Source organism: Carica papaya, chromosome 4, assembly GCF_054855325.1.
Source record: "Carica papaya isolate Zhongbai chromosome 4, ASM5485532v1, whole genome shotgun sequence".
Taxonomy (NCBI): domain Eukaryota; kingdom Viridiplantae; phylum Streptophyta; class Magnoliopsida; order Brassicales; family Caricaceae; genus Carica; species Carica papaya.
The window spans coordinates 1,089,004-1,113,806 of record NC_142312.1 but is presented as its reverse complement, the minus strand read 5'-3'; the positions used below and the strand labels follow the sequence as shown (position 1 = coordinate 1,113,806).

The following is a 24,803-nucleotide window of genomic DNA, read 5'->3' as shown; positions in this document are numbered from 1 at the left end:
TGAAAGTCAATTTTAACTTTTAAACTTGTGCAAATTCGTTATATATTATGTTATAAATAAAAATATATTAATTTTAAATATATATGATCATTAATTATTCAAAACATGGTCTACGTGTATATTCAATGAAGTTATGTTGAATATGTTTGTTATATTATTGAAATAGATTAAATAAAAAAAAATAGGAATTTACATTTGTTGAGTATGAATAATGTAAATTAATTACTTGTATTTTTATTTTTATTAGCAATTCATGTAGTTTATAAATTAAAATTAGTTACAATACACTATAAATAAATATCTATGCCTACGAAAATGCATAAAATAATTTATTTTAATAATTATTTGAACATATGAGAATTAAAGAATTATATACATATAAATTAAATTAATCAAACCATTACATACAAATAATTTTTTTTTAAGTGAATATATAATAGCATTACTTAGAAGATATGTTAATTCAGAGAAATGAGGGGAAGCAAAATAAGTTGGTAGCTCATGAACCACATAGTGACCATCACTCACAAATAAAGCCTCTCTAGTTAAGGCATGAGCGGCCACATTGCACGTTCTAGGAATCCAAAATGATGCATAAGAATGAAAGATTGTCTAAGAATGTTTACATCCTCAACCAGCAAACCGAATCTGAAATCGTAAAGGAAGCACAAAATGATGGAAAATCAATTCAAATCAAATCTGAAAACAATAAGTAAACTTGTACTTAATCAGAGAAAATGAACACGAAAGCGTACCTGAATCTATAATGAAAGAGATCTTCGTGTTCTGCAGTAGATCTTCTAAATCAACACGTGACTATAAAACTCTAATTTTCATTGCTGATGGAATGATAAGAAATAAACAAAGTGCATACATGTGATTTGGGGACCATAACTACTTTTTATATTGTCGACTTTTGTTATTTCCTATTTTGTCCATCATAAAATAAGAATTTACAAATATGATATCTATACATATTATAAGTCCGTACTTCAACCCGATGCATTAAGGTCCATAACTATTTAACTGTAATTGATCACTTTTAAATTGACTTAATAAATTGATAGTCTGTTACGTACACCGAAACCCACATTAACCTCATTTGTTGATAAAAATTCAACACAAAAAAGATGTTTATAATACATCTAAGAGTTACCCTACATAATATTATCTTTGAAACCCATCTAATGTGCAGTCTCCATACTAAATAGTAAAGAATGTATCTCACCAATGTCAATGGAAAAAGGTGTGGGTATTTTATGCATGTTTGCAAAAAGCACTTCACCATATGGACCTCACCCCACTACTCCAAGCCACATCCATACATTTTGTCCTAATGATGCACCCGTATTGATCTTGATCACTCTAATAGGATGTAGGGACCATATGTGCTCCTCCCTTATAGGTATCACTTGTTTGTAGTTGTTGGCACCCAATATCATGCAAATTCTGCAACTCATGGATATAGTCTTGTAGTTTATGGATTAAAGTAATGGATTTGTACCATCTTGCTCCATTGGTTTTCAACGCTCAAACACCCCATAATAAATACATAGATTAGGTTCTTTTATTTGAGGATGAGAGACCATCTTTTTTCCAACCATAAAATCTCTAAGAATGCAAAGGCCCTCCCTAAAATGAGGCTAATTTCCAATAATTTTGAGCATAGTCACATTTACAAAATAAGTGTTCAATAGTTTCATCATTCTCCCCCCATATAAGACATATTAGATCAATTTATATCTCTTTATAAATTAAACAAGATCGAATTGGGAATATATCTTTTGGTAATTTCTATACAATATGTCTTACACATAAAAGTATTGGGGCTACCAATAGATATTTCCAAAGAAAATCCTCAGCTCTTGAGATATTCTAGCACAACTAATTTGGAGTGCATCGTATGGGAAAGCAATATGATTAATAATATCCATCCTTTGTGGACCATGTGGATCAATCAAGTCAGTAACCAAGGTTATAGGAGATACTAAAGATCTTGATGTACATACCTAAGCACCAAAATGATAGTGCAGCCACTTTTCAAACCAAATAGAGACATGTTAGCCATTCTCTAATCTCTAATATAAACCATCTTCACAACTATATTACATAGGCTAATTGGCCTATAATCTGAAGGGGTTTAATGGTTATTGATTTTAGAAATTAGAGTGATGAAAGTATGATCCATTTCTGCAAATCCAAACCTTGATCTTAGTATGAATCTATTGTGGCCTTGAAATTATATAATAATGGAAACAACAACCCTAGCCACCATCTCTATATGTAGGTTACTTGTAAATTTTACAGGGTATGCCATATATACATACTGCCTTTGGGTAACCTTCTTAATAACTAAAAGATCCATTCAAAGAACACATGGGTTAATTGAAATAATTAGATTAAAAACCCCCCAAAAGAAAATGTAAAACATCATTTTTAACATAATCCAAAAACTTTTTTTAAAAAAAAAAAGATGGGAAACATACCATCCGTTCCTGGTAATTTCATGAGGTGTATTTATTGAAGTCTGACAAAGACTTCTACTTTAGTGTACGGCTCCAAAAGTTTTTTGTTGATATCTCTGGTAACATTTTCCTCAACACAGTTCAATACTCTCTCCCCATCACTAGGCATACTCACCTTAGAAATAGAAAAGAAAAATGGATAATCAAAATCTTCAATTTTTTCTTACTCATACACCAACTTGCCTACATTTAGTTTGATTATTTTAGTTTTATTCCTATGGTGTTTTTATGTTGCTCTTGTATGGAAAAAACGAGTGTTGTAGTCACACAAGGATAACTAATTAACCTGCAACCTTTGGGCCAAAGTGAATTCTTCCTTCGTATGAAGTTCATCTAATTCCTTATCTTTGTTTCTCATTTTCTCAATTGTCCCCTCTTTTTGCCACTTTTCTTTAAGAACATGTAAATCAATTTTTTCATGATTGATTTTGTTTCTAATAGTACCAACTATTCTTTTGTCCTAGTTCATCAAAGCACTAACATATTCTAGTAATTTTCCAAATAGATCCCCTATTATTTCTGTCCCAAGCATTTCCAATCACAATTGTAATAAGGCTTCTCTCAACCACATTGAGATAAATCTAAAGATTTTGTTACCATGAAGACTGTTGATATCACTTTTCTCTATATTCAACAAAATTAATGCATAACTTGAGCCATGCCAAAACAATTTCCACATCATAATGAAGGAATAATGATTTTCAAGAACAAGACACAAAAGTATCTATCAAGTCATTAGTGGATGCTTCCATCTCCTTTTCACCCGAAGGGATTTCTTTTGTAGCAAAGGTCTTGCAAATTACATGAAACCAGTAAGTTTCTGAATGTAGCAATTTTCTCCATGTTTATTGGTCTACCAGCCACTTTCTCATTTGTCATAACTATTTCGTTAAAATCTCTCCACGACAATCCAATATAAAGAATTGATGTATTTGTGTGAGTTCAACAAACAGATCCCTCAAAAGGCCACACATAAACCAAAAAATAAAGGTGGTGAAGGATATAAAAACAAAGGAGAAACATAATGCAAGCAAAAGAAGGAAAAGTGATGAGATAGAAGAGAAAGAAATGAATATAACGATGGCGCGTGCCACTATCAGGACAAAACACCCTCCTTTCGGAGACTCCATGCGCCCATGTGCGAGAAAACCCATCCCTCGCTCTAGAGACCTATCCCTCAAACTAGTATAATTAAAATCTGGTACATACATATAAAAAATAATTAGTTATATCCCAAGAATATTATTGCGTTCATTAAGTCGTATTAATCAAATACATAATTACATATAAATTACTAATTGTACTATTATAAAATAATAAAAATATTTTTAAAAATACAAAAAATAATTAGACTTTCACTTAGTTAAGATCATAAAGAAGACATAATAACAAAAGTATGTATAGAAGTCTACTTCGTAAATAATAAAATAAAAAATATTTTATTCTTCTTCACTAAAGTTTTATAAAAATATTTTCTGCTTCTTTTTTTTTTTAATTAATCTTGTCCGTTTGATTTAGATGATGACGTCAGACAAGGGTACTAAAAATAAGCAGCAAGACGCGGCCGTACCGGCACAAGCTTTTCATTTTCTTAAACAAATAAATATTTTTTTATTGTATAAATTTATTAATTCTTTTTATATTAAGAAATAAATTATAAATAAAATACATAAATAAAATGAAAAAAAAAATTAATTTAAAATCGAAATGCTAATTTTTATTTAAATTTATATTATATTTATCATGTAAAATTAAATTAAATTCAATATAAATAAATAAAAAATTATAAAGGAGAGGATCAAAGCATGGTGGCCGCCTTGTTGATGCTCTCTTTAGGATCAAATCAGAAGTGCTTGTTGTGTTTATCAAATTTTATTCCCCAAAGCGACATAATAGTTTTTTAAATTTTTATTTGTATTTATTATATAAATATATATATATATATATATACTGCATGAAATGCTTTTTAATTATTTTTATATAACAATTAAAATATTCTCAAACTAAACTTTTAACTATTGACACTAAATTTTTTTTCAATTAAAGAAACCAAATCGAGACTCTAAAAGAATCAATTCCTACACTTTAGTATAAAAATCGAGACTTGATTACGGACATATTGTAGAATCAGAGTAATTCAAACTGTATGTATCGAAAAAGTGAAATAAACTCAAATATTATTTTTTTCAATAGACCTGATCTCTTCATCCATTATTTTTTGTCATCTTGTATTTTTGACAATTTCATGAAATGTTATTAGATTACGATCTAATAATAAAGCATGATTGTTTTCAAACTAAACTTTTAGCTATTGATACTAAATTTGTAATACTCGGTCCCGAAAATTAATCCTATATAATTTTTTTTATTTATAAAAATTATATAAATAATTTATTTTATTTTATTTTATTTTATTTTATATTTGAAGGATTTTCGAGAAAATAAATAAATTATGAACAAAATTAAAAATAATTTTAGAGAAGTTGGGTGAAATTTTGAATCCGGTGGGATATTTTTGAAAGAAAATTTAAAAATATAGAGGTTAAATCGTAAAAAGAGAAAGTTTAGCCACGTGAAACGGCCCAGTTAACAACTCAAGTGAACCAGAGCACGCTGCATGACAGGCAAGCTGACATCGGCACCACCTGGGAAACCACGCGAGCAATCCGCATGTTTGACAATCTGACGGTCCAGACCTCATTCCACGTGCGTGAACGACCCAGATACATTCCCTCTTTAGACATGATCAGACGAACGAAATAGATCACAATGGACGGTTCAGATTCATTCACGCCATCAGCTTAAACAGGAAATCATCGAACAGTCCTCCTTGCTCCACGTTGACACAAACGAACGTCGTGGATCAAAGAGGATAGGAGTATTTAAACTTCTCTTCGCATGAGAACCTAATCCTAGCCCTAGCCCTAGCCCTAGCCACCCAGTCATTGCCGGAGAAGAAGAACCAGACGGTGAAGAAGGAAGCCGAACCCCCGCTGATACTGTACCGGAGCTAACATCGACTGTCAAAGAAGGTAAAATTTTCTCCTCCCCGCTCGGAATTCAATTACGAGTTTTCCTGTCGCCATATCGGATCAAAAGGGACAGTGGGTGAGACGGAAACCGCAAGCAAAGCTCGTTGGAGCCACCGCGGCCAAAACCCTAAACTCTCTTCGATGACCCCTTCCTGTTTTCTGTTTCACACGATTCTTTGACCATCATGTTCACCGTCTCTGTTTGGTGCAGGTTAGCCGAAGAAGAATCCCAACCACGAAGGAGAACCGGCGGAGCCGCTGCACTCGGAGATCCCCCTACCGGTAAATTTCAGTTTTTTAATTTTTTTTAGCAAACCAAGGCTTCCTAACGTATTTTTGTTATAGGGATACATGTAAAATCGGTCAAAAACAGTCATACCGAGGTAAATCATCGTCGTGGGCAGCAGAGTCGCCATGTCGGAACCCTAAAATTGGCCGAAAAGGTTTTTCAACATCGATTTTGGATTTTTAGGGTATTTTTGATTACATGACGAGTATTTTGATTTCTGCAGAAAAAATTCAGAAAATCCAAAACCCGTTAGGAGGCGTAAGAAATAGTAAAGCATTTCGAAACATCAATCCGGGTAAAGATCTCTCAACTTATTCTCTGTTACGGTAAACTGAGGCTTAATAATTAATAATCTTGTGTTCTGTAAAAATTAAAAAAAAACTTTAATAATAATTATAGATCACTAGTGGAACCGAGAACTAGCCTTTGTACGATTATCCTAACTTGTCTGTGTTGCTTATTTATCTTTCTTATACTGCCTAAATTGCTTATTATCCATTGTGTGCTTCTAATTATTAATTTGAATTATTTCTTATTTATTGATTGTGTTACCTAATTGTGATTTCCTTAATCTCGTTGATGGATTGGAAATAAAAGTCCTAATTACGTGTCTTGATTGTTAAATTGTATTGTTTGCTTATATGACGTTTAAATTAACTTGTGAATATAAAATGAGATGTTGGTATGCGATTGGTGGTTGTAATATTGATGGAAAGCTATATATGAAAGACTTACTGGGAACCCTATAAAATTGTGGACGGACCCGGTACATAAGGAACCCTATAATAGACATTAACTCAGTCGGACATGACTAAAAGGTCTCATACCAAAAGAATTTGAGAGATATGGTTCACTCTCATACCGGATAAGATATCGAGGCGATTGTGTGTTTGGTGCCTATTACCAGACGGGGTATGGGGACGACCGGGTTAATGGTCAAATTTAGATGCAGGGTTCACAAGTAATGGGATATCCCTATGAACCCTCAGGAGTTCCAGTAAGTAGGTTAAAAAAGGAAAATTACTGATTTTGTTCATTTGCGCATGAAATTAAAATGTTATCTGGTTACTTGTCTTCATAAGTTAATTTTGGAAAACTCATAATAGTAATACATAATAAATATTTTAAAGCAAAATGAATTTACTTAAATTAAGGGCTCCATTAGTCATTTTGTAATTTTTATCAACTTTTGATTTTCTATATGAGTGATTAGTGTGATATTCTTATTGGGTTAGCGTAGTTCACCCTTTTATTAACTATTTCATATTTTAAAAAAATCAAGATCCAGATCCCGATCAGCAAGAGGATTGTGAGTAATTTACCTCTCTGACTCCCTTCAAGTGCTCGTGGAGGTTAACCCCCTTTGGACCTCTATTTATTTATTTTTAATTATAGTTTTGCCCCTATTTTTATGAACTGTTGTAATAAGAACATTCCAGTTGCTCTATTGAACATTCTAATTTATTACGTAAGTAAAGAAAACTCTAATTATATCATTTACTTTCGTAATTAAAATATAAATTCGTTTCCTTTTAATTTTTGGGCCTTTACACACAAAAAAATTCAATTAAAGAAACCAAATTAAGACTCTAAAAAGAATTAATTCTAACACATAGTATAAAATTCGAGATTTGATTACAAACATATTATAGAAACAGAGTAATTCAAACTGTATGTATAAAAAAAATCAAACTAAATTTAAATATTATTTTTTTCAATAGACCTTATCTCTTCATCCATTGTTTTTTGTTATCTTGTATTTATGATAGTTTCTCGAAATGTTATCGGATTACGATCTAATAATAAAACATAATAAATGAGAGTAAACGAATATCACAAATCTCATAATTGTTGAAATTAAGATGTCACTATTTCACGATTAAGTCACCGCTACTTAAATATTGTTAAATTCAAATAGTCATTTAACTTATGACTAACAACTTTTAAATACATATTTTTTATAAATAAATATAAATATACGGTATACAAAATTCATGTATTTTTAAAATTAAATATATCATTTCACGCCAACCCAACATCGTTAAAGTAATTTATTTTAAAAATATATTTGGAAACAAATTATGGGTTTCAGGGCAGACTACAATATATAATAAAAACAAAAATTTCAGCATCAGAATTATAATATTTTAATAAAATTTTGGATTGTATAATAATATTTTATTATAACATGTTACCATATTCTTATTGCATGTCCTGGTACAATTAATAAGTAAAAAAAATAGTATCAAATTAATGGCACCATATTACATTATATTATATAAAGTTATATTATTATAATTTTTAAATTTTCTTTTTAATAATAATAATTTTGTTTCTAATATTTAATATTACCATATCTAATTTTGTTTTTAAATTATTTTAAAAATAGATATGGGTATTCACCCGAATCATATTCCTTGGAAATTAAGGTCATGGTTGGGATGGGACCATGACCTTAATTTCAACCCAAAAAATATAAGGAGATTTTATTTTATATATATATATATATGGAATATTTAATATTAAATATATTTACTTGAATTATTCTGAATAATTTAGGGAAAAAAAATATAATTCTGTTCCTATAATTTGTACTTATTATAATTCGATTTTTATAGATTTAATTTTTACCCTAATACACGAAATTTATGACTTAAGAAATTTGAAATTATAAAATAATAACTAAAAATCCCCAATTTTACCTACCCAAAAAAAACCTATATAATTTTAATTGTAATAAATCTATGGTCAATTCGTGTACTTCATCACACCGTTAATCTACAACATCGAATTGAGATTGATTGATGACATCCAGACCGTTCCTATTGTTGACTTCATCAAAGAATTAACATCTTCCCATTGAATGTTGAAACCGAGAAAGATAAAGGTGATGCTGAGTTCTGGATACGCCAACACCCGGCTATCATTTGTCCACTTCATATATATACATATATATATATATATATATTAAAAAAATACTCCGCGTTAACTGGGTGACAGCTATATATATATATATGTATGTATGTATATATTTCGTGTTCAAGGACTTGACTTCATTCATCTTAGTATCTTAATCGAGTCTCACTTGTGCAGACACGAGATGCACATGCATGAAGTCTATATATGTATATGCGTACGTAATTCAGTCTATGCAATGCATATGATTCACTGCTTCATGGTCTCTCCATATATGTATATATGTATATATATGTACATGTGTAATTGCCCAACGAAAAGAAAGAAAATGATATTTTAACAAAATTTTCAAATAAGTCAAATGGAGGAAACATCAAATTTGGGATAACTTACGAACATCATGAACACTAGAATATATTTTTAGAAATTTTAGATAGTTGGTATTCAACAAATTTTATTTATTTTTATATTACTTTTAGTTTAATTTAGATGGTAAATTAGACTTTTATTAATTATGTAATTAATTGAAATTAGGGTTGTTTTTTAATTTGTATTTAAAGTTTAGTAGCATTTTCAAGAAATAAATAAACCATTAAATTATTATTCATATATATATATATATGAATTCATATATGTATATGTATATATAAGATAATAGATTAAGGGGGTAAAATATATGTATGTATAAACCTTCATCCAAACATATCCTTCAATTAGTTATTAATTAAAAAATCTTAGAAAATTTGTGGTGTAAATTGAGAAATTTTCATGATTGTAATTTAGCTTGACGTAGAAGTTTTAAGAACTTTATAATTACTACATGAAAGAAAAAGTAAATTCGGTAGATTCGTATAAATGTTAATGATATAATCAACACTATTAACTAATTGTGAAGTTAATTAAGACTTTAATCATATTTAATTAAGTATCTAATAATAAAATTAAGAGAATTAAAATTCTAAGAATTAATTCCGTCATATTCAATATTCAATATTCATCTCCCTCTTCCTCAGTCTGAGTTTCTGACACTATAAACTCGTTTCTTTGTCTTCCTCTATATATACACGGGCTTCTCTCATTTCTCTCGCAAACTTAGATATCATCGACATGGCAGTTTCCGTGTCTTTGTTCAGAGCAAACTTACCTTCCTGCACTTCATTTCTTAAGCCTACAAGAACCGACCGGAGTTTCAGAACACGGGTCAGTTTATCGATTCATGATTTTCATCTTTATACTAACTGGAACCTTCAACTTCTCAAGTCTTATCTTTCTTCTTTTGAACGTTTAATTTGTAAATCTGTTCTTGTGTGCGTTTAACGATGCTCTTTTTTTTTTTCTTTTGGCTGACGATGGGTTTAAGTATCGGATAAATTTTCTTTTTCGTTTTTCAGCAATTCATGTTTCCTTTCTGTTTCTGGGTTTGATCGGAAATGCTCTGTGTTTGGTGCTCTTAAACGTTTTGGTGACATGAAAAGCAGTTCGTTAATTACAGAATGTTGATTGATTGATTTGTTGTTGTGTTGTTTCAGTTAGAGGTGAAAGCAGGTGGTGATAGCTCGGATGTTGAAGAAGACAAGATGGTAATAAAAAAAGAGAAGGATGGATGGAAAATTGACTTCTCCGCTGGGAAACCAGCGACTCCATTGTTGGACACCATTAACTACCCAGCTCACATGAAGAATCTATCCACAGAGGTATGTGAGATCATGTAGCTAGTCCGGTGATGTCCAAACATTTTTCCGAGTTAGCTGCCGTGATGACTGCTGAGTTAATGACGGCAAGAGTCCAGACCTTCGGCCGGGAGGGAGGATTTAAGTCGGGTCAATAACGAGTAGAAAAGACTGGCTGAGGACGCTAGAAAGTAGAATATGAGAGAGGCGGAGACGGAGAGCCAGTGAGGTGGCATGACGGAGAGTTTGAGGGCTGAGAGAGAGAGAGAGACAAGCAAAAAACAGAGGAGATAAAACTTCAAAAAGTAATAATAAATTTATAGGGGTGAATTTTTAATCAAATCTAAGGTCAAAGGGTCAAATTCTATGGACTTGGGGGGGGCGCAAAGACTGAACCTTTTCTTATGGGTAATAAAAATTTTGAAGTCAGAAGATTCAAGTGACAAATTGAGCTTCTTTAAAAATAAAAATAAAAAAAAACCCGGTTCACTCGTCTAAACTACTATGAGAAAACGAAAATGAAAATCTAAGATCAACACATTAGAAACTTTTAATAAAACCATTCGCTCAAATTATTAAAAATAACTCGAGACATGTAGATTCATTTTTGGACTGCAATTCTGGTAACTGGTGTGGTTGTTTTGAAGGGTTCGTTTTTGTTTTTGTTTTTGATTGAAGGATCTGGAACAACTAGCAGCAGAGCTGAGAGCAGATATTGTGTATAGTGTGGCGGAGACAGGCGGGCATCTTAGTGCGAGCTTAGGCGTGGTGGAGCTAGCGATAGCTTTGCACCATGTGTTCAACACCCCTGAAGATAAAATCATATGGGATGTTGGCCATCAGGTGATTATATTCACAAGCTATGTGAATTTCTTTTGGTATACTTTTCGTAGCTTAGTTTTTTAATTGTTTCAAGTAAAACTGGGAAATAATGCCCTGTTTCAAAGAATACGAAGAATGAACTCAAACAATAAATTACGCAGGCCTATCCACACAAAATTCTAACAGGAAGAAGATCTAGGATGCACACATTAAGGAAAACTTCAGGCTTGGCAGGTTTTCCGAAGAGGGACGAGAGCATTCATGATGCATTTGGTGCAGGGCATAGCTCTACTAGCATCTCTGCGGGTCTTGGTGCGTATTTCCTCACTATTTTGGTTTTTATTTTCTTGATCAACATAATAAAAAGAAAGAAGACACGAAGTTGGTCCCAACTAAAATTGAGAGAAATAGTTGCTTAAGTTGCTTGATCACTGAACTCATAACGAAGAAAGCCTGCAATGGGAGATAGAATTTGTGAGTGAAAATGAATGGTTTTGAGAATGTAGGTATGGCAGTTGCAAGAGACCTTCTGGGGAAAAACAATAACGTTATCTCTGTGATTGGAGACGGAGCCATGACTGCAGGACAAGCCTACGAGGCCATGAACAATGCAGGATTCCTCGATTCCAACTTGATTGTTGTACTGAATGACAATAAACAAGTATCTTTACCAACTGCTACTCTTGATGGCCCCGCAACTCCAGTTGGCGCCCTTAGCAGTGCCTTAACCAAGCTGCAAGCCAGTACCAACTTCCGCAAACTTCGTGAAGCTGCAAAAGTAAATTTCTAAGAATGGAGAATTTTTCAATACCCTTACGTGAAATGAAATCTGATTTTGGTTTTTTATATGGTGATTGGTGAAGAGCATTACAAGGCAGATTGGCAAGCAAGCACATGAAGTAGCAGCCAAGGTAGATGAATATGCACGAGGAATGATCGGTGCTCCTGGTTCTGTTCTCTTTGAGGAGCTAGGGTTATATTATATCGGTCCAGTTGATGGGCACAACGTTGAAGATTTAGTCACAATTTTCCAAAAAGTGAAAGAGATACCCGCCCCAGGGCCCGTCCTAATCCATGTCGTGACCGAGAAGGGGAAGGGCTATCCTCCAGCTGAGGCAGCAGCTGATAAAATGCATGGTGAGATTTCAGCTACTGACTCACTGCAGTGCAACGTATCCATTTGACATTGCTTATGTTATGTTAATCTTAAATGTCACTTTTTCTATTGTTGCCACTTCAGGAGTTGTCAAGTTTGATCCAGAAACAGGGAAGCAATTTAAGTCTAAATCCCCTACACTTACATATACACAATACTTTGCTGAATCTCTGATAAAGGAAGCTGAGGTAGATGATAAAATTGTAGCCATTCATGCAGCAATGGGTGGTGGTACAGGTCTCAATTATTTCCAGAAGAGGTTTCCAGATCGATGCTTTGATGTGGGGATTGCTGAGCAGCATGCTGTAACCTTTGCAGCAGGTCTAGCCACAGAGGGTCTCAAACCATTCTGTGCCATCTATTCATCATTCCTGCAACGAGGCTATGATCAGGTACATGAGCAAATGACGAATTAGGCATGCATTGACTTTATGCTAAAGTTTTGACATTTTATATGAACCTCTTAAGGCAAAGTTTAACAGTAATGGTTCTTATTGAATATCAAGGTGGTACACGATGTAGATCTTCAAAAACTACCTGTTCGATTTGCAATGGACCGAGCTGGATTGGTTGGTGCTGATGGACCCACCCACTGTGGAGCATTTGACATCACATATATGGCTTGCTTGCCAAACATGGTGGTCATGGCTCCATCAGACGAGGCTGAGCTTATGCACATGGTTGCTACAGCAGCAGCCATAGATGACAGACCGAGCTGCTTTAGATTCCCACGGGGCAATGGTATTGGGGCAGTTCTTCCACCTAACGGCAAAGGAACCCCTCTTGAGGTTAGAATCTTCAATCGACTCTTTAATTGCCAAAACATTATAAAATAGAAACTTACTTGACTGCTTCTTTCTCAATGACGGAATAGATTGGGAAGGGAAGGATACTAATGGAAGGAGACAGAGTTGCTATTCTAGGATATGGTTCCATAGTTCAACAATGTGTGGAAGCTGCAAACATGCTCAAAGCTCGAGATATCTCTGTCACTGTAGCTGATGCAAGATTTTGCAAACCACTAGATACAAGTCTCATAAGGGAATTGGCAAATCGGCATCAGATTCTGATTACTGTAGAAGAAGGTTCTATCGGGGGGTTTGGGTCCCATATCTCGCACTTCCTAAGCTTAGCTGGCATTCTGGATGGACCTCTAAAGGTATATCTTTTCCCTAATATAGAAAGTCCAAACTCCATATAAAATCTCCTGATTTTTAATTGTTTTTTCGTTTGTTTACTACAGTTCTGATATGTATTATGGATTTTTCTGCAGCTGAGAGCAATGGTTCTTCCTGATAGATACATTGACCACGGATCACCCAAAAATCAAATGGATGAAGCAGGGCTCTCGTCCTGGCATATATCAGCAACCATCTTATCTCTACTGGGGAGGCAAAGAGAAGCTCTGCAGTTCAAGTCAACAAATAAATAATCATGATCTTGCCTCAGGAGCAGCTAAAAAATGTTCCAAGAACTTGGAGGCCCAACCTAGCTTTTCCTGGTGACAATTGTATATATCTACATTACTGTAAATAGCTAGTAATTTAAAATGGAGAATGCCAATTCTCCATGCATGCTACGTTATTCTCACACTAATACAATAAATGCAAGATTCTATGAGGCTCTATTATGTACTCTTTGGTGAGTGCAACCCTAAGCCGGATGCTCGAGCTCTAGACATTATGAAATTTATTCATAAATCTAGAAAGCTTTTTCAACTTTGAGTGAGAAACGACTTAGATTAAAACTAAGAGTTAAAAACTAATAATGATGAGATCAAGTTATTTTTTTCAGAGTAAATTATAAAAAAGAACCTATCATTAAATATTAAAGACTTTCACGTGAAGATTTTCTCCATGTTCTTCTCTTGCTGCTCCAAAATACAAAAACCCTTTTCACGTTTTACACGTTGGATTGTCATGTCAAACTGAAATAGAGGTTGTATGGACAACATCGTCTTTCAGAAGTGCCATCACCTAAAATTTCCTTATAACAATGAATTCACATTAATAAATTCAACCAACTATTAAGATCTTCAGAATTAATTCTTACCCGTATCAGATTCCAGGAAGTACGTCCATTTCACTCATTGATCAATTTTGTCCTCTTAACATGCTACAGGAAGCTGTCAGCAGTCACATAAATGGTTATCCCTGAAGATTTAAGAGCAGAAACAATGAATCAGAAGGATGAACAATACACTTTGTATCCCATTCACCAATAATCTCTACAAGAGCAAATTCCATCTTTAAAATGATGAAATCTCTTCGCATCTCTAGCAATTATTTCTCGATCCACTAATTTGGAGATAAATTTTATCCAAGTATGACAATCTACACAAACTCTAAGGTTCTTCAGAATCCGAATACTAGTAGTCTTATTACCAGTCCTCCATAGAGCAAAGGCTATCGCAATTTTCTCACTGTGATAATACAAAGAAATTTCCTTCTGCCTTTTGTCCATGTCTAGCAAAACACAGTTTGTATCAGGAGCATAACCCATAGTTTTAGTCTTCTCAATAAGGTCTTCTAATGTTTCACGAATCTCTCTCCTTCTTGGGTGGGACCAATCACCAGCCATGAAAGTATGCACCTCCTTATCAACATGAACCCAACTCACTGCAGGATTCTTTTTCAATTTCATCCCCCTCATTCTGCTTTTTATCTCAATAAACCGATTCCATTTACCTGTTGAAGCGTATAAATTGCACAACAAAATATGAGTTCCCTCATCCTCTGGTGCAAGCTCAAGCACCCTGTCTTTTATTCTTTCTGCGACCTCCACGTCTCCATGAATCCTACATGCACTAAGGAGTGTCCTCCACAGAACCACATCAGGGTTCCCAGCCTGCTTTATTAATATTTCTGCCTCCTTAAGTCTTCCAGCCCTTCCGAACAAATCAACCATGCAAGCATAGTGATCTTTTGTTAATACAGCATTTTTGTTCTTATTTATGGAGGTGAAGAATTGGCAACCTTCTTCAACCAACCCAGAATTGTTGCACGCCAAAAGAACGCTCAAAATTGTCACATCATTTGGCCGAAGACCCATATCTTTCATTTTGTCGAACAGTTTAAGTGTTTCGTGTCCAAAACCATTCTGGGCATAACCATACATCATAGAGTTTATGGATATCAGATCAACCTCTATTAAAGAATCAAAAAGCAACCTTGCGGGTTCTGGACTTCCACATTTCCCGTACAAATCAATAAGTGCTGCTCCAGCATATTTATCCCCATCTAGTCCAAACTTTGTAACTAATGCCTGCATTTGTCTGCCTTCTTCCAGCATTGCAAGGCTTGAACATGCCCGAATAACACTAGACAACGTAAAAGAATTTGGATTTACAGAATCACGCATCATCTTCCTAAACTTTGACAAAGCAATTTCCTCTCTTCCATTCTGCACAAGCCCCGATATAAGGGATGTCCAAGACACTATATTTGGATTCTCAAGACACTTAAAAATCTTCAATGAATAATCAATCAAACCGCATCTCGAATACATAGTAAGAAGTGAAGTCTGCGAAGCAACAGCAGACTCAAACCCCGACTTGGTGATGAGACCATGAATCAACTTACCATTACCTAAATTCTCTAAATTCCCACAAGCAATCAATATGCCGGCGAAAGTATATTCATTAGCTCTAATCCCCTCAGAGATCATACTTCGAAAAACCTGCAAAGCTTCGCTATCTTCGTCATGCTGTAAGTAACCAACAATCAGCGCCGTAAACAGAACCACGTCTTTCTCCACAACTCTGTCAGACACCAATCGTGCATCCCTCATTTTACCAAACTTGGCGTACATATCGACAAGAGCACTGCCTACAAACGCATTCGAAACCTCCAAACCTAAAATGACAGACAACCCATGAGCTCTCCGACCTTCGTATTCAAGCCCCAAATCACAGAAGGCCTTGAAAACACTAGACAAAGTGTACTCATCAGGGGAAACTCCCTCCATAACCATTCTTACGTAAAGCTCAATAGCTTCTTTGCTCCTTTTTTGGCTAATATAAGAAGCAATCATGGAATTCCACGTAACTATATGTCTTTCGGGCATTTCCTCAAATAATTTACGCGCGTAAGCAATGTTGCCGCGTTTTAAGCAAGCATCAATAAGCTTACTGCCTGAAACTGGGAGTGGAAAACCGGATTTTTCCATGTGAGCTTGAATTCTCTTGATACCCATCACGGATTTTCCACCCTCGGTGCATTGTCTAGTCAGGGAGGAGTATGTACGCAAGGAACTTGCGTTAGAGAAGTTCAGAGAATAAGTGCTTGAACTAAAAGCTTTGAAGAGGTTAAGCTGATGTAGGACTGGTAATGCGATTTTGTAAACCAGGGTTAACCTCAGAATTTTGGAGAAGACGACGGAAGCACCGTGGTGACTTCTCTGCATCTCTTCACTAGCTTAGCTCCCTCTATGTTGAGGCAGAATTTCAGGTGGAACACGAAGGCCACCAGATGGACCTGGGCTTTGCTTCTTTTTCTATTATATATAGAACAGTTCGATTACCATACGAACTTCTTAATATTTTTATCTCTATATCTAATAAATTTATTGTGTTCTTGATTTAACTAATTAGGTTTTTCTATATATTTTTTAAAATATCATAAATATTTAACTGAAATTAAGCATTTGACTAATCGGCACCTCATATAAGGAGGCTTTTAAATATTTTAAGATTTTTTCATAAAACTAATGTATTTAGTAGAAAAATGATTTGATACAAAATAAAAAACAATGGGCAATATCCTTATGATTTGCTGTCTGGTCTAAATTCCCTTCTTTAGTATGTAAAGAAGAGCCTACACAGATGTGTGTGTATATATATATATATATATATATATATATATATATATATATGTATACTCCTCTAATCCAATTCCCAGCCCAGAAAGAAAAACAGAAGACTGAATATTGAATTCCATGGTAAAGATGTCACACCACTTACAGGTCGTGTATCCTTCTTCTCCCAACTCTTAACGGGTTGACAACAGGTTGGGAGGCATTTGTATATCTCTCTGACTTAACCTAAAAGCTGAATAACATCAGCAAAGGAAGCAAAAAGCAAAACCATTCTGTTTATATATTAACATTAATTGCCTATAGTTAGCTACTATCCATTATAGAGGAATCTCAAGATCTGAAGTGGTAGAAACAAAACACGACCTAACAAAGTCATGCAAATGTATGCAAGAAAATCTTGCCGCCTCTCAAGTCTTTTAATTAGCTGTCGATGAGAGATATGCGGCGACTAGTAATTGGATAATCACTGGTGGGCTTGGAGGAAGGCTTGCAGTAAGCTTTGTGCTATCCGGGTTTGATCAGGACTTCCCGATATAATGACCATTCCATCATTTTCTCCAGGGCAAGGATCGTGCACTTCCACTTTTGCACCTGAAATCTGGCAAGGGCCGAAACTTAAATTCACGGCAAAAAATTTGAGAGATAAAAAGAACTAAAAATAAAATAGAAAGGTATGACTCTAAGAATAAGTTACAGTTTCACTTCTCTAGTTTGACTATCTTGCGAGTTAAACCTTTTTGTTTCTGTGAAAGTTCCGTATCTTTATTTTTTTGTTATTTAACATAAACTCATTAACTTTTATACTAATATCCTGTAACTTTCAACATGATGGGTAAGTGAGGCCTGAGGATCTTATTGGAATTTGACGTAAACAAAACTTGGACCTATATTACTTGGACCATATTAATGATTTATTTCTATATTCGAATAAATGTTAATTTAGGAGATAACATTCTGCAATTATAGCTTCTACTGATTTTCTTCTAATTTGGATGTCCTAGTTTGAGGATAATCTATTGGGAATAGATTCATATAGTCATGATTCATTTACATTAACATAGAACTCAAGATAGAGATTACAAATATAAAAAGTGGCTTAGGGTATTTATTAGTAAGAGAGTTCAGCATAACTCTTTTGCTTTTTTTATTTTTAATTTATTTAGCATTTAATTCTACATCTTCATGTTTAAAAGTTCCATATATGTATTCTATAAAAAACCAAAAATTTTCTATAAAACAATCAAACCTAAATTCACAGAGAACTATCACAAAAAATTGAATGTTAAGCATAAAAGTGAAGCTCTACTTTGCTCTTGTTTTAATCTATTGCTTGAAGGTAGTCTTCAATTTCCACTTCCTATGGCATCCTACATTAAGCTGATTATGCACCTACTTTATTAAAAATGCCAGTACTGAATGTCTAACTGCCAAGTTGACCAAACCAAGCAGTTCTAAGTTCATCACTATCTAAGGCACAAAATTAATGTTGTCTGCTCTGTGATTCTGGCATTTTGAAGTGGCATAGATGACTCACCTGTCTTAGACGATCCAGATTGCTACCATCTTTGCCATAAACAGCCCCAAAAACACTTTCAGCAACGAGAATCTCTATAGTTGTATTTCTCACTACAGCAGTTTTCTTTCTTCTGAAGAAACAAATAAAGATGGTATGAACTCTACAATTTAAATAATGGATCAAACTATCAATTAAATGAGGATGAGCATCCTGTAAATTTTTTTTTTTTTTAATGTAAAACGGTCAAAAATGCTTTAAAGAATCAATGGTACCAAGGGGGTACCCACATGTACAAAGTATTTACAAGTTTGTCAAAATATTAACAATATACCCAAAATCCTCTACACTCTAATAATGTCATGACCCAGGATAATGGACCCAGCATCCTGTAAAATTTTAATTGATCCCATCCACTCTATGCAGGATGTAAAGCAAGATCTCTAAAATAGCATTGAAACATCATTAAAAAAATTAATAAAAATAACCTGACTTGAAGTTCTGGTATATCTTTACCCAAAAAAAACTGGCATATGGAATGGTAGGAAACTAAATAAGTACATCCTCGTCAGCAGGTATAAACTATAAAGTAAACGAGCTCTTTGCTTATCAGCTAAAATTGTTCAGAGTCGATCAAAATCACATTTAGCCAAAGAAATAATACTCTACAACTCACTAAACTACTTGATTACGACTCTTCCAACTTCCAAAGATGAAATAGGATGTTTTAATCTCTCTTCCACCTATAATATCAAAAGGCAGGAAATAAATTTGAAAAAAGAAAATGAAAAAATCGAGAGAGAGAGAGAGAGAGGAAAAATTGGGCAGGGAAGTTCTCAAGGCGAAATATCGTGCAACACTGACCTCAGCGGCAACCTTGGTGAAGAAGGAAATCCGATGTTGTTGGAGATTCCCAGCTGATCCATTCCTTGTGTTATATTATCCTCTTCATCAGGATCAAGAAATCGATCCGACGATTGTTGCAAACCAGGAGAAGTTGTTTCCCTTACTGCTGCATAAGTGTTCCTTGTTCCCACTTCATTAAGCACCTCGTTGGGCAAAAGAAAATCCCATGACCTCCCAAGTTCTGAACTCCCTCTATAGATTTTTGAGCTTTGTCCGCCATACGTGACTGATGGGGCATGGCCTCTTCCTGGAGCCTGCAATTTTTATGCACTTACAGAAAATGAGATCCTGATACTGAAGTTATTCAATAAATGAGGAAAAAGCAATTAAAATTTGCCAAAAGAAAGAAAAGAATCCTCTACCTTTAACAGTTGTAATTTCGGTGACAGAGAAGCACCTCTGCTTTCAGAGAGTCCATCCTCCAATTTTTGTATCAAAACATCATTTTGGTTAGAATGAAGAGGTACACTTGACAACTGGTGAAATGCAGGATTCATATTTTTCCACGCTTTTTCATAGCAGTTCCTTGTTCTCACTTCATTAAGCAGCTCGATGGGTAAAAGATTATCCCTCAGTCGAGCAGTAACTTGAAACAAAGCTTTCGGTACATTTTCATATCCACCATTTATCTGCAAAAAGAACCAATTAATTAAACAAATCTTCAGTTTTTTTTTCAAAATAAAAGAAGAGAAGATGTATTAATGTGAGGTACTAAGGGAGCACCACCCATTTAAAAAAAACTTACATGTCAATTAGCATATCTACAATATAACCTAAATTTTTAAAACATTCTATATTATACCCTAAAACAGTAGAGCCAAAATAATGAAACGATTTATCCTTGATGCTATTAAAATCTTGTACAAACTTTGGCCCTAAAACAGTAGAGCCAAAACAAATCTTCAGCTTACTAGCATTTCCTATCGGATGGCATCAGAACTTCATCACTAATAGAATTAGAAAAAAAGATTTTAATAGAGGCCTAAAGATATCCCATTAGAAATCTCAAGCTCTAAGCAAATATTGCATATTTTTAAGTTCACATGTGAAAAACTTCAGTGATTTTATCAATTTTGAAAATCCAATCATGAGAAAATCCCCAAAACTCTAAAAGTTTGGGCATTGAATGATTACTTAACACGAGATAACAATAGACAGAAAGATAGAACCAGAATGATTCTGTGCAGAATTAGAAATAATGCGGATCAAAATCAAAAGTAACATATATAAGTCAAGAGATTTAAATTTAAGTAGGAAGTGGTAACTAAATTGGTAATAGAGATGGCCATTGTGCTTAATAGAATTCATTTTGCACACTCAAAAGTTCTAGTTCTTTTGCATTAGAGTCAACTGAACTTTGATTTAGCACTAAGAACTCTTAGGTTCTATTTGTCCCCAAGAATAGAAATAGTAAAAATTTCATGTTTGGCTAGAAATCCAATAACTAACAAAACTTAGTCTAATTGGCAAAAAACTATGCTTCATTGTTTTCAACAACTGGACTCAGTTACTGTGAGTTGTATGTCAAAAAGTGTAATTCCAAATGTATTCCGCTAATATTGGAGAGAGCGCTTTTAAATCTCCCAAGGAAAGGATTTGATATCGAGTAAAGCTCGGGGAATACCAATGCCCATTCAATTCTAAAGAAAAAAGAAGAAATGGAATTCAAGAGAAATGAATAAAGTCAGAAAGCAAATAATACACCAAACTAGTATAGCTATGTTTAACTACTTAGCCAAGTAGGAACAAACATTTATCTCCAAGGATTTCAAAGTAAGAGTTAAATTGGCATAGCTATGAATAATATAACATTTTAAAGGAATATAATAAAAACTGAACCAGAAAAGCCTGAGACCTTTTTTACACGGAATTTAGCTTCACAAACAATAATGATGGTACTAATTTCACCTGTATTACTACTTCATTCTCTGAGGCACAGTCCATGACCTGGTCTCCTCCCAATATTCGAATATCACAACCAGTCACCTCAATCATTTCTGAAAGTACCCTCTTTCTGTCTCCAGTCAAGCAAACAACTAGCTCTGATGCAGCTAGAAGCCTTGCAGTTACCATAGTATCCTTGCCCAAGCCTGATGATAGCCTTTTTTCGATGTCTGATTCAACCCCTCTTGCAAAGACAAGAAGAACGGCATTTTGTGCAGGAGAGTTCCATGATTCCAGATTCTACAAGAGATAAAGTCAAACCTAAATCAACAATGCATATTATACATGGACACTGCAACTGCATGCCTAGTCTGGCTATCTATGAAGGCATGAAAGATAGGTGCCACAAACTTGAGAAATGATAGGCATACAAAATATTGGCGCTGTGACCAACCTCAAATACAGAGATGATGTAATCCATTCCCCAGATTCGTAAATACTAATACTAGAATAGAACACACAAAACCAACAGACTGAGGAACAACCTCAAAAGCAGAAATTGTGACAATTCGTTCACCGGATTGAGTCAATTGAGGTGCAAACACAATAGAAGCACCTGTTTCATGCTGTAGCCCTCTCACTATGGCCCCTCTCTTGCCAATTATTCCACCAGCTGCACCATTGGAACAAAGCATTCTAAATACAACTTCTTTTTCTGTAGTTTTCATCTCTACATTGGGGTCTCCTCCAACACCAGTTGACGAAACATGCAGACTTGAAGCGGTATTTGCCGAGTTCTCAGTCATAGGTGGAGAAAACGAAATAAGGTGCGGAAAAAATTCAGCATGCGGATCCATAGAGGGGTCATTATGAGACTTCTCAATAGATCTTCTTAAAGATGTTGGGCCCCTGTCTAGTGGTGGACTTTCTTGAAGACAACCAGAGACGGCAACCAAGGCCTTCTTTACAGCCAAAGTGTGCCCAGTAATCTGCCATAAGATAAACAAATTTTCAAGAAAAGAAAGCAAAGAATATGAACTTCCCTAATTAGCATCATCTCCAAAACTAGCAGATCCATATACAAAGAACAAGCAGAAAAATCTCTATCTAGCTCTGCCGATAGTGGTGGAGCTACGTCTCTGTCTATGTTTGCCTTGACATAATCCTCCCCTGAGAACAGTAACGTTTGACTAACAATTAGAAAGAAATTTCTAGTTTCTACACAAGATACCAAGATGTTGAAATGCTGTTCCTTTGTACTGCAGAGGGGAATTGAACTACAGTTCATAAGCTCACTACGAAGCAATCTTACCTCTTGAACCAACTGGCTCCGGCAAGATGTATGAAATCAAATTTCATTACCTTTTAGAGAAGCATAAAATGATAATCAGCACATAGGAAGCATTCAATAAGATACTTCTGTGCAAGATTGACTTTCGCAATTATATTCCCCAACACTTTAGCCTGAGGAAGATGAATAACGTATAACTTACAACCATTATCTAGAACTTCATTATTTTTCCCTTCAGAGGTCTACCTAGAAACTCTATTGGAAAACAAAATAAGCTCTGAATTTCTCCACCGAAACTCACGTTGAAAGTATCAGAAAAATTGGCAAAAAAACGCAATGTAAGATCAAATCAAACAATAAAAGAAAGCAAACGAAGACTACTTCACTTAAAAGAAGAAATAAAAAGAAAATGGGATAAGCTCGATACAGTTTAACTTATTGTTCATTTTCATCCATGTTTGCGTTTCTCGCGTATCTTTCTCCTGAACAAACAATGCCATCCATGGCGAGAAAAGTAACTTTTTCTTTTTACCTTTTTTTTCTCTCTTACCAAAGAAAAAGAAGAAGAACAATAACCTGAATCAACTCATCGTCCTTAGCAGCACACTGCGGTGGGGGAAGAATCCTGATCTTAGCACGGGTCTCTCTCCGCATTCTTATGATGTTCTTGCCTCTTCTCCCGACAACCTCACCAATCCGTGTCGTATCGGTCAATAAACCGCAATACACCTCATCCTTACTAGCACGACCACAGTCGTTCTCCGCCTCCACAGTCCACAGTCTCTCGAAAACTCTAATCAACGCCTCCTGTGCGCTCGACACGTCACACTCCACCTTCTCTTCGTCCTCACTGAGGCTATCCCTGACTCCGCCGTTCAGAACAATACGCTTGTAGATTGATCCGGACCCGGCGATACGTATGACCCGGTGGTCCGACCCGGCAACGGACTCCTCGCAGTGGATTTTGCAGCGAGTCTCTCTGCGGAGCTGCGAGACGATGGTCCCGTTACTCCCGATAACCCCTCCAATAACCGATACGTGACAGATTAATCGGAACACCACCTGTCCAGGCATCATGTTGGCACCCAGCCGTTCCTGCGTCTGCCTCTTTCGCCGGTTCTGCTTGACCCCTCCGGAACCATTGTGGTTCTGCATCATCGATTCCACAACGTCTCTGCTGAGCTGTTTCTACTCTCTCCTCCTCCCCCGCCCTCACCCTCTCCTCCTCCCTTCCTCTCCTCCTCCCTTCCTCTCCTCTCTACTTCTTTGTTTTCCCAACGTAAACGCAAAGAATATTCCAACAGCACTGAGTCCGAAAGTTGCTGACCCCAACTGCCACAGAGAGAGAGAGAGAGAGATGAGATAGAGAGAGAGAGAAGAGAAGACAAAGCGCGCAAAGGGCGTATCAAAATAAGGAGGCGTGCGTACCGAATCCGGGATTGTTTGGATACACTAAATATGAAACCATATAACAATCTTTTTGTCAGTTACTGTTAAACGAGAGCCAAACGAGGTCTTGAAATTCCATTGGGCACGTACAAAATTGATAATTCCAGCCCGTTACATCCTCGCCAGCCTGACTAGGATGTGGGGAAAATAAATGATTTCTCATAATACCTCTTTTTTTGGTTTATTTTTTAATTTAATTAATAAAATAATTAAAAATAAATAAATTAACGAATTTTTTTTAGTAGGTGTTTCACAGAGAACATGCTTATATTAAATTATTATTTTTATAAAAAATTATATTAATATTTTAAAAAATTAATTTTAAAAATTTATAAACTAATAATTAAATCTCTAAATCTTATAAACGTAGTCATAATAACATTATTTTATTTTAAATACAAAATAATTAATTTTTATGTTTACTCAAATCATTTAAGATACACAGTAATAATATAAATATTATATAAATTAATAATTTCGTATTTTTAATCCATTGCATTTCTTTCATTACCATTACTTTAATCTACTAATTAAT

The 24,803-nt window shown here is 34.7% G+C and overlaps 3 protein-coding genes across 6 annotated transcripts; 1 reads left to right on the top strand and 2 right to left on the bottom strand.

The window, feature by feature from the left end:
- The first annotated feature begins 9,763 nt into the window (after positions 1-9,763).
- Positions 9,764-14,037, top strand: LOC110814317 (1-deoxy-D-xylulose-5-phosphate synthase 2, chloroplastic-like). Its single transcript, XM_088217163.1, has 10 exons — positions 9,764-9,962; positions 10,292-10,456; positions 11,111-11,275; positions 11,416-11,566; positions 11,761-12,032; positions 12,118-12,391; positions 12,495-12,802; positions 12,917-13,198; positions 13,285-13,569; positions 13,684-14,037. The coding sequence occupies exons 1-10, from the start codon at positions 9,870-9,872 to the stop codon at positions 13,840-13,842; spliced, it is 2,154 nt and encodes a 717-aa protein (XP_088073289.1). The 5' UTR covers positions 9,764-9,869; the 3' UTR covers positions 13,843-14,037.
- On the bottom strand, positions 11,372-17,172 carry LOC110814318 (Tetratricopeptide repeat (TPR)-like superfamily protein). Of its 3 annotated transcripts, none has more exons than XM_088217161.1 (7): positions 14,463-17,172; positions 13,255-13,815; positions 12,948-13,172; positions 12,556-12,781; positions 12,126-12,376; positions 11,781-12,024; positions 11,372-11,707 (listed from the first exon to the last, which is right to left on the bottom strand). In XM_088217161.1, the coding sequence occupies exon 1, from the start codon at positions 16,812-16,814 to the stop codon at positions 14,625-14,627; it is 2,190 nt and encodes a 729-aa protein (XP_088073287.1). In that variant the 5' UTR covers positions 16,815-17,172; the 3' UTR covers positions 11,372-11,707; positions 11,781-12,024; positions 12,126-12,376; positions 12,556-12,781; positions 12,948-13,172; positions 13,255-13,815; positions 14,463-14,624. The 3 variants fall into 3 exon arrangements, with proteins under 3 accessions (XP_088073287.1, XP_088073288.1, XP_088073286.1); XM_088217162.1 differs by having other exon boundaries at positions 12,126-12,781; positions 14,463-14,563; positions 14,795-17,172; XM_088217160.1 differs by having other exon boundaries at positions 12,126-12,781.
- A 140-nt stretch (positions 17,173-17,312) lies between these two features.
- Positions 17,313-24,220, bottom strand: LOC110814359 (RNA-binding KH domain-containing protein). Of its 2 annotated transcripts, none has more exons than XM_088217165.1 (7): positions 23,396-24,220; positions 22,074-22,517; positions 21,553-21,828; positions 20,007-20,273; positions 19,603-19,898; positions 18,760-18,871; positions 17,313-17,816 (listed from the first exon to the last, which is right to left on the bottom strand). In XM_088217165.1, exons 1-7 carry the CDS (start codon positions 23,975-23,977, stop codon positions 17,730-17,732), a joined length of 2,064 nt encoding a protein of 687 aa, XP_088073291.1. In that variant the 5' UTR covers positions 23,978-24,220; the 3' UTR covers positions 17,313-17,729. The 2 variants fall into 2 exon arrangements, with proteins under 2 accessions (XP_088073291.1, XP_021897478.2); XM_022041786.2 differs by having other exon boundaries at positions 17,313-17,823; positions 23,396-24,217.
- Positions 24,221-24,803: the final 583 nt, after the last annotated feature.